General features: G+C 36.4%; 1 protein-coding gene across 2 annotated transcripts in view; it reads left to right on the top strand.

Annotated features, from left to right (window-relative positions):
- The window catches only part of NEGR1 (neuronal growth regulator 1), an 840,333-nt gene that overhangs the window by 650,023 nt on the left and 171,449 nt on the right, over window positions 1-18,861 (top strand). For both annotated transcript variants that reach the window (XM_074334947.2, XM_074334948.2), the window contains exon 6: window positions 9,472-9,623. In XM_074334947.2, coding sequence (XP_074191048.1) covers window positions 9,472-9,623 — 152 coding nt within the window. The remainder of the gene's footprint in view (window positions 1-9,471; window positions 9,624-18,861) is intronic.

The following is an 18,861-nucleotide window of genomic DNA, read 5'->3' as shown; positions in this document are numbered from 1 at the left end:
ATTTGTTATTTTATTAATTCCATTCTGACAAGATTTCACATATTTTAATAACTGAAGTTTTATCAGTACAACTCCACCACTCCTGTGATGACTTTGTCATCTGAGGCCAGGAAGGGAAAAAGGATAATACTCGTTCGTATGTGAAAGAAGTGGGAGCATTTCAACTACTGAGAACTGGAGAGCACGTATCCATATAAGACATAAATACATATTATTATATTTAAAACTTGGGGCTACGTGAACAACATTGGAAGTGGGCCATCTCCAGTTTGCAAACCCTAACTTAGAGTTTATGACTTGTCATAAAAACCAACAAAATTAACTAAATACTAAGTAAGGAAACCCTAAATAGAATCTGGTGAAAAGCGCACAGCCAGAGTACATTCAACTCAAATCAGAGCATTCATAATTGCTTCGGGAATGGTAGCCTTTGTGCTAGACACCAAATGATGAACACCATTTCCAACCGTTACAAGGGGTCAAAAATAATCATAGGCAAGGAGAAAACATGGGTGATGTCATTTAAGTACTGCGTGGAAAGGTTTTTGTTATTTTTGTTTTTCTTTTGTGTTTTTTTTTTTTTTTAAAAAGCATTGTGATACAGGGTGGCAAATCAAGTGTAATAAGAGGTAAGTTTAGAAAGGCACCTTAGGGCAAAAATCATAATGTCGTAAATGTCATGATAAGACATTTGGACTTGATTTCATAGGCATTTGAAGTCATTGACGAGCTTTTCATGAGTAGTAAAATGGTCCACTCCTTGTGTCACAAAGCGTTTCATGGAGTAGTTGAGAGGAATGGAAGGGAAAGACATGCAATATGGCTTAAACTAGAATATCGGCTGCACAGTTAAAGAACAGGAGAGAGGAGAGATGGCATTTGTATATGTCAGTAGCTGATTAGATAAAAAGAAATGACAATTTAAAGGTAATTCCTAGTTTTCTATCTCAGTAACAACTGAATGGTGAAGCCATTAGCTGTGGCTGGGAACGAACACGGGAGAAGAGATTTGAGAGGGATCAGGCAGAGTTTGGTTTGGGACACACTAAAATTGAGATATTAACACTGCATACACAGTCCTACCAGTACAGCTGAACTGTGTTTGTGTTCTTAAATACATAGTTGTATTTTTTAAATAAATATCTGATCTTATCACTTTATCCTTGAATCCCTTCAGTGGTTCTTCACAGTGCCTAGGATAAAGTCTCTGACACCACAGTATAACATGGTAGACCTTCCAGTCTGGGCTCCTGTTTACTGTACAGCTATGAATCTTGCCATTCTGCCCTCTCACAAGAGGGACTATAACCATGCTGAAATATTTTAGTTCCCTAACTGTGACATGATCTTTGTCTTTCAGGCCTCTGCATGTATTGACCCCTTTGCTTATAAGCCCTTTACACACACACACACACACACACACACACACACGCACGCACACACACACGCACACACACACACACCTATACCTGGTTACCTTTGGCCGGCTGCCTTCCACTGGTTCTTAAGTGTCAACTGAGATATCACCACTTCCAGGAAAATTACCCTGAGCCTTTTGTACTATTAGAGGAAGCTCTTCACATGTACTCCCAGGAACTCACCTCTGTCAAAGCACTTATTAAAGTACGCTCAACTGTTTTACTTGTCTATCACTTCTCATCTATAATCTACCCAAGAGCGAAGAATCTGCCCTGTTCACCACTGAGTTCCCAGCATCTTACATGGTGGTTTGGAACACACTGTGTTCTAAGAATGAATCATGTAGCCTTTTAATAATGATAAACTACAGCCATTGTTATTTTAATGCACTTTCAAATTTATAAGAGATCATTAGTACACATGCATCCTGTCACCTTAGCATGTGGGACACTGTAAACCCAATATATGATTGCAAAAAGAAAACTAGTTTCTATTGCTCAATTCTGATTTCCCAGGATTTCTTTTTTTGCGAACGTGGCCTCTGCAAAATTGTTGTGTTGGTTTATTGTGGGATGAAATTTGACATTCAAATCATGGGCACGTTGATATTAGAGAAGCAGTTTAAGCAGAGGAGAGAGATGTACTCGTAGCCCAGGTTGTCAGGGATTCAAGACTCACTGCAGCAGGAGAGAATTGACACCTGCACTGTAACCTTTGTTTATTTGGTGTGGAGTTAAAATGCAATATCTAAATTTTGGTGCAGCACAACATCATGGTGAAAACAAGGTTCTTACTAAAATGAAGAAATCTATGGAACCAAAATATACTTGGAATTAGTTAAGGTACATATATAATTTATAATTAATTGTATACAAACAAGCTGTAATATTCTACCAATCAAAATAGAAGACACTATTGTCAAAAAAAGATGCAATATCTTCCCCATACAAATCAAACTGTCACAAGTAAAGGCAGCCCAAAGAACTCTAATCTAAGATTGTTAATTTCATTAAAAACTGATAAAGTAAATACGACAAACATTTTAAATAGCCTAATAAAGTCTAAATCATTAAAGTGTCTTTATAAGTTATAATAACATTAATTTATTCAAATGTGCAACTGAAGATAGATACCCCTTGAGGCTAAGACAGTGATGCATGATACTCTTCAGTCTGTTCCTAGGAATAAATGATATCATATTGTTTCTGAGCCTTGAGTACCAAGCAACATAGTAAACCAATCGGTTGCTATAGCAGCATGTTCACATAAATTTTCATTTCTCTCTAGTTTCTTATTCCTTCTTTTAACTTTTATTTTTTTTATCCACCCTGCACATCTGTGAAAAGCCTAGATGAAGCTGATAATGTGCATACAATTGATACTGAGTTTGGCACATCTTAAAATCATGATACCATGATCTTTTCAGTCACTCTCCTACTTCTTTTCTTTAAAAATAATTTCCTGTGTGCTCAATATTTAATATTTTGCTGTCATCTGAGAGGAAATGTATCTGTTCTATCTAAGAAACAGACCTATCATTGAACAATAATAACACCTATCATATATCTAGTGCCTGCTTCATTCGATACATATATGTGCATAGATATTACATTTTATATATGTAAAAAAAAACATTCTTATAGAAACACTTTGAGATTGGCTTTATTTTTCCCGTTTCACAAAAGAAAAAAACTAAAAATTATAAAAATGTGAAAATGTAATTCATTCAGTCAAGTATGAAACCATTATTTACTGTGTATCTATGAAGTACCTGGCACTATGCTACATGCGTGGAATACCATGAATAACAAAACCAGCCAGGAACCTTGCCCTAATAGAGTTACACTCCCATGGGGAATGTGGACAGTAATCAAAATCACACTAACGTCTGAAAACTTACAAGTGAAAGGATGTCACAAAGAGAAGTATTTGATGTGATGATGATGATTTGACCAAGTCGGAGAGAACACAATAACGCTATCGCATCATTTGCATTTGAACTTTAGGGACGATTTTGGACTTACTTAAAAATATTACGTGCTTGCCACTTGTCTAGTTTGTACTTTTCTTCCATTCTTGTTACACTCTGCATATACCCTATGGAGAGAGATTTATTACCACCCAAATATTTAGTGAACCTAGGGGAAGAGAACAAACAATAATTGATGCTGAAGGTGTGGGGAGGTGATATGTGGAAGGAAGGAGATGAGAACTCATTTCATGCTTCTCATTTGGGGACTGTACGTTGCCTGAAAGGGTGACTCCATTGGAGGCTGAAGACAGATGCTGTGAGAGGCTGCAATGCTGGGCATAGAAAGCCCCACAGAGATCATTGAGAGTCTAGATGGCCAGCTAAACTCAACCCTACATTTTTTTTCTTTCTTTCTTTCTTTCTTTCTTTCTTTTCTTTTTTTTTTTTTTTTTCTTTCTACTCCATGAGGTTCACCTCATGGAGTAGACCTGTTTTTCCTAGCATGGATACCACATAGTGCTTTATTTAGCTCTATTTGTTTCATTCACTGGCTTCACTTTATTTCCTTGCACAACTGATGATTTCTGACTTGTCTCTCAAAACTCAAATACAGCATTCTAGTTTCTAGTTGGTGATTTGAATACTAATAGCTATTTTGGGAGGATAACAGCAATCAGAAGACCTGGGTTTGAATTTTGGTTCTGTCACTTATCTAATTGTGGGAGATAAATTAACTTAATCTTTCTAAATTTCTTTTTTTTTCATCTGTGAAATGGGACTAATAATGCTTACCTCCCAGGGTTGCTATGAAGATTAGTTGATATACATTTGAAATGCTTAAATGTTTTTTGAATATCAGTTTTCCACATTCTTAACACCAACTTTTTTTGTACAATGTTGAAATGTTTTAATGTTAGGTTACTTCAGTCATAAATGTGTTGGGAACAGCTAAGCTTTTCAACATACAAAAAGCATTTTCCTGCTCACATTGAAAAGACTCGAAATACAGCCATGATTGAGAGCCGAAATACATGTAAGCTAGAACTCTATCATTAAGAGAAGCGTTATGCGATGTGTTGTGTAAGGACTGATATGTTATCTCATTGTCATCTTTGGCTATTCAGGTGGAGCTAAGGTCCTTTAGATAGTCACTAAGTCACATTTGTCTTTTCTTCTTTGGTTTCTAAATCAGTGCCCAAGCATAGGAGGCATTTGGTCACCATTTGATGACCAAATAAAACTTCATTTCCATTAAGACCATGTCAGAGTTCTATATTCACCCATGACATTTTCTAAATCTTTTTTTTTTTTTTTTTTTTTTTTTTTTTGAGTAATATCTTTAGTTCAACCTCTTGAAAACCCATAAGCCTGCAACCCATTGGTGGAAGTTGCATTTCTTTCCTTTGTGTAAAAATGACTCTTCTGATTCAAGAACTACCTTCCTTCCCCTACTGTCTTTCATCTCTGTTATGCTAACACCCAAAGATCAATTAATAAGACTATATTAATTTTATCCAGTTATATAACATGATACATTATTATTGTATTTCCTTGTAATTCTACCCTGATAAAAGGCCTATCATCATTTGAGAATACCTTTCCCTCTCCTATTCTAAGTGTTTCTAACATTGTAAATGTTGTCCAATATTCTTGTACGTTTCCTATATTAGCAATTAAGCCTTTGTGTGACTATTTCCACCTAAAAGTTTGTTTCCCTAGAAATATTTATTGTTCCCTCTGACCTGGAAAGACACATAATAAACAAAAGTACCAAAATGTGTAGTGAGGCTGGATTTATACATATAAAATGAATGAGGTTTAGTATAATGGCTCCATTTACTTTTGCAGTCATAACAATCAGTGCCAATGGCTTTGTGGTCAGCTTTGCTATTGTGATATTGCTGGGAGCTCTCCTGGCCATCCTATGCAGCTACTGTCTGCGAGAGGTTATGATTGTAAGGTTTGTGAGCATTTCATGAGTCAGAAATATAAGTATCACTAGTGATTACCGTGCTTTCCATGTGCTACTTCCGACTGACACTTGAAAATATAAGAGACTTATTCTAATTCATAACTAGTTAGTTGGTCAGGCTGTGTTACTCATGAGTTGGCAGCATCTGCTGGCAAAGCAAACAGCCTGCAGTTCACAGATATGAGGCGTTAGCAAAAGCCAGACGGAAGAAGAGTGAGGGCAATGGCCCTCGGTATTCAGGCTGCTACAACAAATTACCACACACGAGGTAGCTTAGAAACGGCAGTTCCTTGTCTCACAGTTCCGGAGGCTGGAAGTCCCAGATCAAGGTGTCAACATGGTCTGGTGAGGGTTCTCTTCTAGATCACAGACTTTCTCATTGTATGTTACATTGCAGAAGGGGCTAGGGAATCTCTCTGGAGCCTCTTTAATAAGGCACTTATCCCATTCATGAGGGTTCCACCTTCATGACTTTAAGTACCTCTCAAAGACCCCGCCTACTAACACTGTCACCTTTGCAGGCTAGGATTTTAACATATAAACTTTGGAGGATCATAGTGATATGGAATAAACTCCTGTTGGTGGCAGAGGGGAGTGGACCACAGTAACAGAAGAATCATATAGCCATGAGGTCCACTGAATGGTAAAAATGCCAAAAAATAAAAATGACCACACATTTCTAAGAAAGCACCATATGCTGCCAATCTAATGTTAAGGAAAGGAATGCCATACTTTAACCCCTAGCTCAATAAAATTAGTTTCTCTCTCTTTGGGAGGAAAACATCTCTCATTCTAGAATCTAAATCAATACAAGAAGGATGCCCTTAAAACTTGAAAAAGTTAAGTGTTTAGGGAAAAGAGAGAAAGAACTCCAAATAAGGCAATATTTGAATTTAGTTCTCTGGTTTTATTGAAAGGTATATTGTAAACTATTGCTTAAGTTGTCACTTTTAGATTTCACATCACTGATGCAAGGAAGCCTGGTTTCAAACAGGTCTGGAATGGATATGAAAAAACCTTGGAGCCAGGATCATTCTTGAACAGACTCATATGTGCATGCTTGAAACAGATCAAGGTTTTTCTTTAACATAGAATGACAATTCACTTTGTCAAATATATGTTTTTATTGATAAAAAGAAATGATTCTCTTTGCTCATATATCCAACTGTACTGGAATAAATCTGTTTCATAAAAATGAACCATCAATGCGCTCTCTTACTATTTGTTTTTAATCAAGGGGTAAAATTATATTAGGGCCATACTGATAAGACTTCTATGTGTGGCTCTAATTTCTATATCCAGTAACTAAAAGTAGATGTGTCATTAACAGGCCATTGTGACTAAAATATCCTCTGTTGTAAACGCTTGTTTATATGTCTGATTCCTCTCTCCAGGTTTGATCTCTGAAGGGCCTTCAAAAATATTCGAAAACCATGTGTTGCCCAGTCTAGTCCCTAGTCACATAGCACAGAACACATGTCTGTAGCAATTAACAACTACAATTTCAGAATTGGTATAGCTGAGAAAATCCCTCATCCACCCCTCCGCCCCCAGAATACCTGTAGGAAAATCACAGAAGTACACCCTTAAGAGAGATACTCCATCTCAGAAATCACTCTTCCTCAAGGTCAGCTTTTCAAAGGCTGCCCCAGCCATCTACCAGGCAAAGAGGTTCTGAAATGGTGTTTGAAAAGTCAGCACTTCTGAGATTCCCAACTATATAAGAAAGGAAGCTTTGGATTCTCCAGCAACCTCAGAGAGGTATCTTCCTCTGAGAGGGAAGAAAATACCCCCGGGGAAGACACTTTTCTTTTTTATTGGAGCACTCGTGTGACACACCGGTGAGGATGCACCGGAAGCCAAAAGGGGGCCCACACATACAGAGCTTGGATAAGACGCATGATTTAGCAACATCTGTGGCTTTGCCTTCAGATACATCAAAGGTCAGAGAATAGGAAGCTGGCTCAGAGGACAGCCATAAGGAACATAAGCAAATAGCTCCAGGAAGTAACTAAATCTGCTCCCTTGAGATTTTATCCCCAGAGTCTGGCCAAATGAAGACCCTGACTAATTACTGTATTTTCTCAATTCTCTAGCACCAAAATGAACCTTGGTTTGGTAGATGGGCCACAATGGGGTTTTAATAGTCTAGGAAGTTGCTGAGTCTTCTGGAGAATTTGTCCGTTGAATAGATATGGGCAAACTGATTTCAGCCATAATGCTTATGCTCTCAGGACAATGAAACTGTGATTTTTTTTTTTTTTTTAACATACAACATATGTTAATTATTTAAAATAAAATTTTTAATGTGATGTAGAAAATATGTGATAATCACTGTGGGAATGTAGCACAAGTTTTGATAGATTTGAATTGTGAGGCAAAGGAGTAAAAGCTGCTATAGCCTTGATATTTTATGCCCTATTTTCTTGTGTCAGACTTGGAGCTCACTAGGTTTCTTGATCAAGTTAAAGGATTTCAATATTTATTCAACTCCAAGTTGTATTAACCCAATTAAACTTTGAGTTTTAGAGAAGCCGAATTCAGCTATTACATGAAATGTAAGTCGCTCCCAGAGAAATCAAGCATGGCTTGATTTAACAACAGTATATTTCATCTAGATTCAGATGCAAGTCCCATAACATAATGCAAAGGATTTCAACCTAAACTCTCAGGGAATGTCATTTATTAGCATCTTTGTAATTAAATACCTATTTAGTACTAAAACCTGAGCACATTAAAGAGGTAAAACTAAGACGCCATTTGGGCTATGAACCTACATAGCTCATACTATGACCAGCACATCTTATTCACAATAAACATAAGGGAGAGTTAAAGAGAAATTTTCTGGTTGGCATCTCCATTACAGCAGAATTCATAATGAAAGAGAGAATATCTTGCAGAGGCCACTGAAAAGGGCTTACCAATCCTTGTCTCATGCGGATGTCACCCAGACTCCATTGACCTATGAAATACTTATTATGTACCTAGGATACCACTATTAAGTGCTACGTAGGATGCAAATATAAAATAAGGTATGCCCATATGGCCCTGTCTTTTGAGGAATTTAAAACAATTCAATTTATTTGGGTTAAAAAGACTTGTGTGCGCGAAATCTGCTAGAAAGAACAGTTGAAAACTGTGGTTTTGGTTATCAGTCCCACAAGAATTTGGACAGAAATGTGCAGAGAGAAAGAGAGTCATTTAAGGAGCATTAGAGAAAAGATATAGGATGTAGGTCAGCACTAGATGAGAAGGGAAGGATCTAGATGGCAGAGGTCAAAGGAGATGATGACCTCTGGGTGCAGATTCAGGAAAAAGAGTGAAGCAGGTGTGAGGGCATTGAGAATGGTAAAGCTACACCAGCCTATGTGAGAATGAGGGCCTCTGCTGGAAAATCGGAAGAGAGATTGTTGGGTAGTCAAACTGGAATCCCATAAAATGTAACCCCATACCAAGGCCCAGAAAAGTTAAAAGATTTCCCCAGGCATGTTCCTAAAATGCAGCAGAGGTGAGATTCAACTTTCAATACTATCCTTAATACTAGCCTGCTGTCTTTTTCTAGATTAGTCATCCAACCAGAAATCATCTGTCTGGGTTGTCTATGGCAGCCGTAAAGTGCCTGGATTGACCCTGGATTCACTCAGAACCATCCTATCACAATCGTAGGCTTAATTTTTTGGGGGAGTTATGCAATAATATCATCTGAAATGGCCTAGATATTTCCCAACCAGCTTACCTAGAAACCATCAGTGTGTGCTTTTAATGGAATCTTTATATTTAATTTCCTTTACTCTTTCTTGACTTTTAACAGATGAGATGCCATTGTTGTGGTGTGTTCCATTTCCTAAAATACAAAACAATGTGTGAATGGGACATGTACATATCTAAGCTCAATTTCTTATATAGTACAAACAATCCCATTGGGACCATCTACAGCTGCCATACATCCTCTCCTTTCCTCTACTAAAGGAAATATAATTGCACCATTATCATGCTATACACTAATGCAAGTATGGTCGTAACTGTCTATGGGTTGCATTGCAACCCCATCTAAGATAAAAATGATATCCACAATACATATTTACCTAGAGTTTATTTTGTCTTCTAGGCTCTTCAACGGCCAACAAGGAATTATCATTCAAAATTTTAGCACAAGATCCATTCTCACTGTTACCAATGTGACACAGGAGCATTTCGGCAACTATACTTGTGTGGCTGCCAACAAGCTAGGCACAACCAATGCGAGCCTGCCTCTCAACCGTAAGTAATAGTGTTCCCAAAATGCTCCCGTGGGCCTCTTGGCTCCTATTCATCAGTAGAGATAAAACATAAGAATGGAGTATGTTCATTTTAGGATTCAGCCTGAAGTGTCACATTTCTTACACAGAAGAACTTGGCCCCAAAATAATCTGTGTGTTTGAGAATTTTATAATCCCTACAGAAGTCTACATATGCTTAGAGAAATGTCTTAGGGCTGAGAAAAGGAAAAAAATATTACGTAAATAATAGGACCCACTGAAAAATATCTTCTGACTACAGCTGGTTGGTTTGGTGAGGTTTTATTTGTTTTTAAAAATATGCTATATTATCTTGAAACACAGATTAATTGTGTTGAATTTACTCTTCGTTGGTTCTCTTTAGAAAAATAGTAAGTAAATGATCATGTACAAATATTTGATCCATGTAGAGAACAATTTTACTCAAAACTCTTTTAAAATGCACCTTAAGGTTTTACTAAAATAAATACTATATTTCTAATGTATCTTAGTTCCTAAGGTCTAGAAATGAAAAAAGAAGAGCAAACACACATAAGGGTGAGTTGAGGGGAGAGCCGCCTATTGCAATGTTTTCTCCTGAAATTCATTTTAGTGCTTTTTAGAGGCTGAATAAGCAAATTGTTTAATTTCTAAGCCACTTAAATATTTTGAAATAGAGTGTTTCTCAAAACATTTAAAAAAAGACTACAGAGAATATACTATCTTTTCAATTCTACAAAGTTATCTGAATCATCCATATCTCATATTTAATATTTTATAGTAACCTAATGTGTGTGTGTATATATGTATATATATATATATATATATCTCATTCTGTGATCGTAAAATGCAAATATTATGTAGTTAATCACAGACATGATCATTTCCATTCCACAGAAATGGGGATGGGATATATAATATTCCTACTACATAAAAATATACTACAGTAAGTTTCATGATTTGTGAACTTTGAATTACCATGATTTAAGAAACTCTGATCTTAAAATATATCAGTTTGTTGTTAATAAAAAATAATCATTTGAAAATGAATTATTCTATATACACTTTTAAAACATTATCTCATTTGTTATTCCAGCTTAATACTTCTTAATATATCTTAGTATCTCCACTCTGAAAGAAAAACATTTGTTGCCATGCAATAAGCATTGTGTAATATACTTGCTTGAGTTTCTTTCATGAGAATGATTTATTTAATGTAATTATGAATAATATAAACCATTGAAAATATTATAGAGCAATGTGAATTCCAATGCAATGTAAATATTGATACTTCTTTGGTATGTTATTAATATTTTAAATGGTTTAAATATTCAAGGACCTGATGGAATAACTGAATTAAAAAGGCAAAGTAAAGAAAAATTTAAGACTTAATAACACATTAAATTTTTGCTATTTAAATTTCCAAAGTAATATTCTGATGTTCAAACTGAAACAGTAATGAATGCAACAAATTAGGAACAAATGTCACTTATTTAAATGTTTGTGTTACTCTGCCAGCATTAACACAATCATCTTGAAATAAAGCACGGCTCCAACGGCCTCTCTAAATGTGCTATCTTCAGAATGGACTTCAATGATCTGTCTCTCTCTTTGCCATTGGCTTCCTGTATGTATAGGCGCTACAAAATCCGAGTGTAGTTTATTTGTTGATAAAGACATAGTATGCAAATATTGTCTGTAATTATGAACATAGCCCTGGAAGTTTAAGGAAATACCCATGTATGAAGAACTCTTGTATGACCTCATCTGAAGATCTTTTTTCACTAAGCATTTCTATTGTGTACAATAACTATCTTTGCATATTTTTCATCTCTTTACCAAATTATGTTTGTTGAGAAAGCAGGGTCATATCTGATTAACTTTGTTATCTCCCATATCACCAATATAGTGCCTGCTATTTAGTAGGCAATCAGTAAATCTATAGTGAGGAAATGAATTAACAAAACGTTGAATAAGTAATTAAAAGGATAATAAATAAATGGATGAATGAACTGGGTTTTAGCTGTAGAATGTGTATTTGTAGTTTCTAGGTATATTATCAATGCTATAAGTAGCATTTATTGTCAGCTTACTATGGAACAGATCCTATTCTAGTCTCTTCATATAAATGTCTTCATTTAATTCTCAAATAATCCAAAAAGATAAATTCTGTAATTCTTCTCTTACCAATGAAGAAACTGAGAAAAAGAGAGATTAAAAGCTTGTTCAAAGTTATCTGGTTAATACGTTAATAAGTAACAAAGCAAAAACTTGAATCCTCACAGTCTGGCTTCAGAGCCCAAGCTTTTAACTCCTACATTTCACTGTCTCTCAGTATAAACATAAAACCATCAGTGGGGAGAGATAATTGTATCATTTGAAAAATACTCTTTGCAAGATAAAACCTGTACGTATAACATGTTTGTCCTTCTTGTGGTTTTTATCACCTTTGCTTTAATAGCTTAGGGTGCTATTCTTTGATATAGAAAAACTCTTTTTTAATAAATGTTTAGATATAAACAGCATGTATCAGATATCAAATTTAAGTACCAAAAAGATGAATGGCATCAATGTTTGACTTAAAACTTATACAAAAATGAGACTCAGAAACATTTATACACATTATTATGGAATTCTAAATCTCCTTGGAATAATACAATATCCAACACAGGCATTGTGAATCAACAGACTATATAAAGGGAAAGACAGCTTTTCTGAAGTTCATACAATGCTAGCTAGAGAGAAAGCAGCATGTCCCTCAGTAAGAACTCCTGTCATATCTTCACAAGATCTATGAATGGGAGTGTCTTCAACCTCTAAACTGATCCAAGACTAGAAGCCAGTTTAAGCAGATCTAATATTAGCTTGTGACATGCTAAAGGTTTTCTTTTAATCTGTTACTGAAGATCAGCTCTTCGTGAGTGTGTAAAGCTAACTAACCCATCTTCTCATCCAGGAGAAAAGAAGTAGACTCCAGAGTCGCTCCCTGTATACCTGGTGGAATTTGGAACATGCCAAGAATAATCAAATTTCATGCTTTCATGATTTGTATTCCTGAACAGTTAATATGCTCAAAGACAGGGTAATCAAAAATGTGAGCTGCCTAGCATAGTGCTTATACATAGCAAACACTCAAACTGGTTGATAATAGCATTTCAACAGAGCTTTTAGCCACTGGGAATCAGCTCCCCATCCATAACTATTTAGAATACATCCTGAGGCTATTAAAATCGACTCCTAGTTTGTAATAACCTACATTTTCCAGATCACCAAGAAGATGAAAGGCAAGAAACAATAATTTCATGATTTGCCATAACTAAGACCATCCAAAATGGAATGTAGCGCCTTTGGGTGTGTAAATGTGTATGTATGTTTCACATAAAGGGAGTCAAACAAGTCTTGATTTGAACCCCAGTTTTACCATGTATCAGTTATGTGTGACTTTGAGTAAATTACCTAAATGCCAAAGCCTCATTTGATTCATTTATAAAATGAGGGCAGTGATAGCTCCCACCTACAGAATAAAAATTAAATGGGATGATGAATATAAAGCACTTATCATTCAGCCTGGATCAAAGTAAGCAGTCAGTAAATGTTACCCATTGTTATTATATAATATTCCCCAAGAGCACTCAGTTCAATTCATTTCAAAAACATATATATATATATTTCAAAGTTTTATATATAGATAGATAGATATATATGACTGACCTTATTTGATGACTGACTGCTAGTACTTTACTGAAGGATTAGATGGCAATCTCTCACTGGCAAGCCAAAAAGAAAACATGCAAATTTGAAATAATGTCCCAACTCTAGCTCATAACTTAACCTCATCCCTTGCTCAGTGCATGAACCAGAATTTGTGGCACTAATGTCAGATTAAATATGATGTTTACAGCATAGAAGTTCAGACATCCAGGAGATTCAAAGAGTAAAGGCAGAACTAAAACAATTGTTCTATTCCAAAGCTCAGGTAATTCATTCAATGGCAACATTCATTCTCCAAATAGGTATATTGACTGCCTATAATGTGCAAGGCACAGTGCTAGATGCTGGAAAGAAAAGGATTCGTAGAACTTGAACGCCATCTTCAAAGACTTCTCAGAGGAATGAGGTGTGGGAGCAACAAAACAAGCAACTGTGATGCAGTATAATCAATGGTACCACAGTAGGGCAGAGAAGAGGCTGCTAATTCAGTCTCACATGCCACAATAGGACTGTCCTCTGCAGCAGGTAATATCACTATACGAATGATAACTAAGATACAACTCAAATGCCACCTTAGTCATCACTGTTTCATTTTTAAAGGCAGAACTTTGCAGAATTAATTCAACAACAATCATGAGCACAATGTACAGTGGCACAAATGAGAGAATGATCAAGTCAATCTCAGAGACTCAGGGTAAGCGATAGAGGAGATGCACTTAAACTAAGGATTGATTGGGTTGAGCGAGCCTGGGTATGGGATTGGCGAGTTGGGGGCTGGTGAGAGAGAGACTCCAGTATGGAATGGCTCTGACATGGCGGTATGAAACAATCCAACATGTTTGAAGACATGAGAGTACTTTAATGTGATTAGAGTAAAAGATGAGAGGAGAGAGTGTTGAGAGATGACGCTGGACAAGTTGGTGGAATTAGGACAGGAAGGGGCACAAATGAATTTGGACTTTATCCTTCTGGTTTTGGGAAGCCAAAACGAAGGATATAAACAGATTTTGTTTCTGACAGATGTTCTCAGCCAATGTGGAGGGCTAAACCCAGCTTATTGGACTTATAATAATAAAGGCAAAAGAAGTTAATTGGACAAAAAGAGTAGCAGAGATGAGACAGTTGATAAATAATTAGGAAAAGGAGTTAATGAATAGAAACTAGGTAGGGGATTGTGGGAATCTAGATAACTCCCAACATTTAGTCTGGATGACGTTAAGCAGGACAGAACACAAAAGGAAACTTACCACTTTTAGATTTGAGGGGGAGACAGAGATTGAAAGAAGAGAAATAAGTTCAATTTTAGACATATTCAGTTGGATGCAATGTTCAGGAGGTAGCCGGATACGAAGTCCAGAATGGAGATATGATCTGGAAGTTATCACAGTGGAGGTGGTACTTTCTGTCATGAGAATAAACATTTCTCCTAAAGGTCATGTAGAGTGAAAGGATGAGCAAGAAAAGATGACCAAAATCCAAGTAAAACCAGCATCAAGGTGGGAGCAGAAGAAGGGAAACATCTGTGGAAGCATGTGGACTCGATTTGATGAAGACACCAGAGGAGGATCAGTGCCATGGACGCCATGGGAGGAGACCAGGTCAACAAGAGGGGGTGTCAGCAGTGTCCGATGCCACAGCAGGTCAGAGAAAGTCTTTCAATCAACTACTGTCTCTGACAATTGGCAGTTACCGGTGATCTTTGCCAGACCAGTTTCTGTAAAAAAGCAGAGACATATGCAGTAAACTTTCTACAGGCGAGGCTCTGAAAGGAAGAACACAGACTGAGGACCTGCCATGATGCTTCAGCAGCTTCTCTGATTTGCGCTTCATTTCTGATTAATAAACCCTATGGCTATGTTTCTATTCGTCCATGACCTGCAAAGATGTAGCAATCCTGGTCTTTGGGGAAATAGACTTGCCATGTTTCTTGCTTTTTGGCAAGCCTCCCTCATTCTCCTCTTTTCTCACATATTTCTTGGGTCCCAGAGAAACAGGAAAGGGCTTTGATTTCAGATGAACTCACCTTAAATGTCTTTGCCTCTCGTGGCCTGTGGGCCTTAGATTGTCATCATAAGAGGAACTGGAGTTATAAATACAGAAGTTCGTAGTTTCAATATAATTACTTCAGGTAGAGTGTACTTTCTCAAGTAAGGGGAAAGCAAACTGTATAGTGGAAAAACTACAGGAAAGCTAGTATAAAATGAATCCCTCATCCTCGAGATTATCTGTCTAGAAATTTCTGAAATATGTCTGCATCTAAACAGTCTATGTGTGTGTGTATGAGTGTGTGTGTGTGTGTGTGTGTGAGAGAGAGAGAGAGAGAGAGAGAGAGAGAGAGAGAGAGAGAGAGAGAGAGAATATTCTGTAGTCAGTGTAGATCAGCCTCAGAGAACAAGTGCTTTAAACAAAATTAATAACGGATGAGAGTGTGCCAAGTATTCATAGAAAAAAATCCTTTATAAGTACAAAAAATTGAGATTCATAATTATTCGGGATTTTATTATTATTTTCAACTGTGTTTTTTGCTGCATGAGCATGAGCAACTTAAAGAGATGATTCCTCTGTCTTCTCCTTAAGGAATGTGAACTGAATGGTCTTATCCTGCCATCTATGGGTCCAATTCATCAAATATATACCACCATTTGATCAGTAATTTAGTTGCCAATAAAAGTCATTTCTATAAGTAAAACATATATGCTTCATTTCCCACTTTCACAGAAGAACAGGTATTTATTATAGGACATGTATTAAAAGACTCATAATCTAAAGGAAAATAAGGAAAGAAAATTAGTTACGAAGGAAGAAATCTTAGCTACATAAACCAAGTGCTTAAAATTCACAATGCTTTAATTTAACAACCTTCTCCGAAGGCCTATATATGAAAATATTTGGGAAAATTCAAGCTTTAATATTAACAGAGTCTGTGCTTACAGTCCCAAATACATAACAATAATATTGCTACAATGTGTGGATGCCAATCCCCCCTTTAATGTGTTCTCAAAAGCGTGGTGACAAATCTTTTGCTAGAATATAGGCCCTAATGATGTCGTAGGGACTTCTCTCCTTTTCTTGAATGTGTATGTGTGTGTGTGTGTGTGTGTGTGTGTGCATGTGTGTGTGCGTATGTGCACGTGTACACACATACAAACACACACACCCATGCATACATGCATTTATTCAGATAAGAAAGCATTTGCCTCAGAAATATAACACATAAAATATTCAAAGGACCCACCAAAACTGTCATTTCCCTGCCTTAGCAACCCTGTGGAGACAATAATGAAGTTCTAATTTTAAATGCTTTATATAATCAGTGCTATTTAACTTTCTGGAAAATCTCCTCTCATGTTAGAGGATATTTCTTCCCAGTCTACTTAATTTGATGGACACCTTCTCTTTGAGATTAAAAAAAGAAAAAAAATGGCAGTAGCTTGTATCCAGAAGGAAAATGGAAGAGGCTATTAGAGAAAGTAAGAATGTGGGTAGCATAACAGTTTTCCCCTGTTTAGATCTGACTGTTGCAGGCGAACATTATTTTTTGACTGATTTGTTGAATTTGGAACCAGCTGTGCCCTTGCAAGTAGTATTTCATCTCTCTGCTTGTTTCAATAGTCCCCACATGCCAATAAGCAACCGTATGGGCTCTCTGTTATTTTTGACTATTATAATGAACCTTGATTCCATGTGAAAGGTGATACAACAAATTTGAATGATTCATATTTTCAATTGAAATTGATTTTCCCTCTTGCATCTTAAAAGAGATGGGGTTTTCATTTTGGTTGAAAGAGGCAGTCATAAATTTAGACTTAGTGATTGTTGAAGACAGTATGCTATGCTCGTTTTAGCCTCACAGCTTTAAGACATTAATGGGAAGCTTTTCATGGATGGTCTACTAATAGATAGTTGACAAAAATTAGGCTTGAGTTGTAGGTAGATTTTGCTATAGCTAAATCGGCCTATCGAATGTCACGCTACTAAACAGAAATACACAGGCAACAACATAATCATCACAGAAATAATGTTTGAATATAAATTTGCTGAAATGGAATATGAGTAAAGCAAAAGGATATTTTTCCTCCCCAACTTGAAGCCTAGAACGTGTGTGTATTCTCTAGAAGCTAGACATAAAATGGTCATTCAGTGCCATTCATGAGTAATTATACCCAACAGGATGAAACAGTCAGAATAACTTGAAACGTGTGGTGCTCCAGCTCAACAAATTGCCACTAGTAAGAACCAAATACCAATTCTAACAGAGCTTTAATTACCCATGTCAACTGACAGAACTGTAGAGCTGGAATAGAATGCAGATATTATCTAGTCGATTTTTTCCAAACTTTTTAAAGCAATGGATTCCTTTCTTTTCCCAAATAAAACTGTATGTAAATCTTAATATATTACAAACACAAAACTGAAATTAGTTTGACTTGGAGGTAAACCTGGAAAATTCTCTTTTTTTCCCCTTCTATATCAAATTACACAGTGACCCTGAGGACTGCCAAAAAGTCACAGAGTTCCAGAAAATTAGGTTTTACGATGTATAGTCTAGACTGATGTTTTCACATTTTAGGTGAAGAAACTGAGGCCTGAAGAAACTGAGTTAGAATTCACAGTTGTACATTGTCACAGCAGATCTATGGCTAGAACTTAAGTTAGTTTCTCCTACTTCCAGTACTCTTTCCACTGTACAGGCCAGCCATCAAAAACTCTGGAATCAAACAGATAGAAGTTAAAACCACAATCCCACATTGCAGGTTATTGACGGTTCTCTCAATGCCAATCTTTAAGCCTCAGTCATCTGACCTATAAAAATAGGGAAAATAACTTACTTTTATAGTGTTTTTGTGATAATTAAATGAGATATGCAAAATGGCTACTCTATAGTGCCCAATCCAAAGCAAGTGCTCGTTAAATGTTAGTTTTCTTTTCTCTCGGTTATGTATAATCCAAACATTAAAGGGTAAACCAAAGGAGGGTCAGATCTATATAACCTCAATAACTGTGTAACTTTATCTCACTGAATATCCAAGAACAGCACTGGTTCTTTGATTCACTTATTACTGCACTTAAGTATGTCACTATGATATTGTTTTTTATTAGAATTATTAATTAAATCAGCCATGCACATAAGCATTCATTCGCAATGATGGGAAAAAAAAGTGATCGGGTTGATAGAGAGGGTTGGACAAGATTAATTGCTCTACTGATGTGTTTCTCTCAGGTTAAGAGGCAATTTGACAGCTGTATCCTCAGGCACTAAGACTGCACAACCGTTCCTAGAGCTGACAAAGGGTCAGTGAATGCCAAGGGAGAAGGGAGCTTTGGTATTTGCTGTTATCATTGATCAGCCTTGAAATGTAGCAGGCTTGTGGGAATTAGGCACCAAAACAATACAGAAAAAAAACAAAAGGAGTTTCAAATTTAAGTATAAAATTTTATTGGGAGCCCTATCTTAAGAGTTGGATAATTTAAGTTCTGGAATTTACGTGTAAAGATCCTTAGGTAAAGCACTTCACTCTCTGGCCTCAGTT

Source organism: Rhinolophus sinicus, chromosome 14, assembly GCF_057876585.1.
Source record: "Rhinolophus sinicus isolate RSI-liver-muscle chromosome 14, RSI-T2T, whole genome shotgun sequence".
Classification (NCBI taxonomy): Eukaryota; Metazoa; Chordata; class Mammalia; order Chiroptera; family Rhinolophidae; genus Rhinolophus; species Rhinolophus sinicus.
This window is presented reverse-complemented; position numbering and strand designations above follow the sequence as displayed.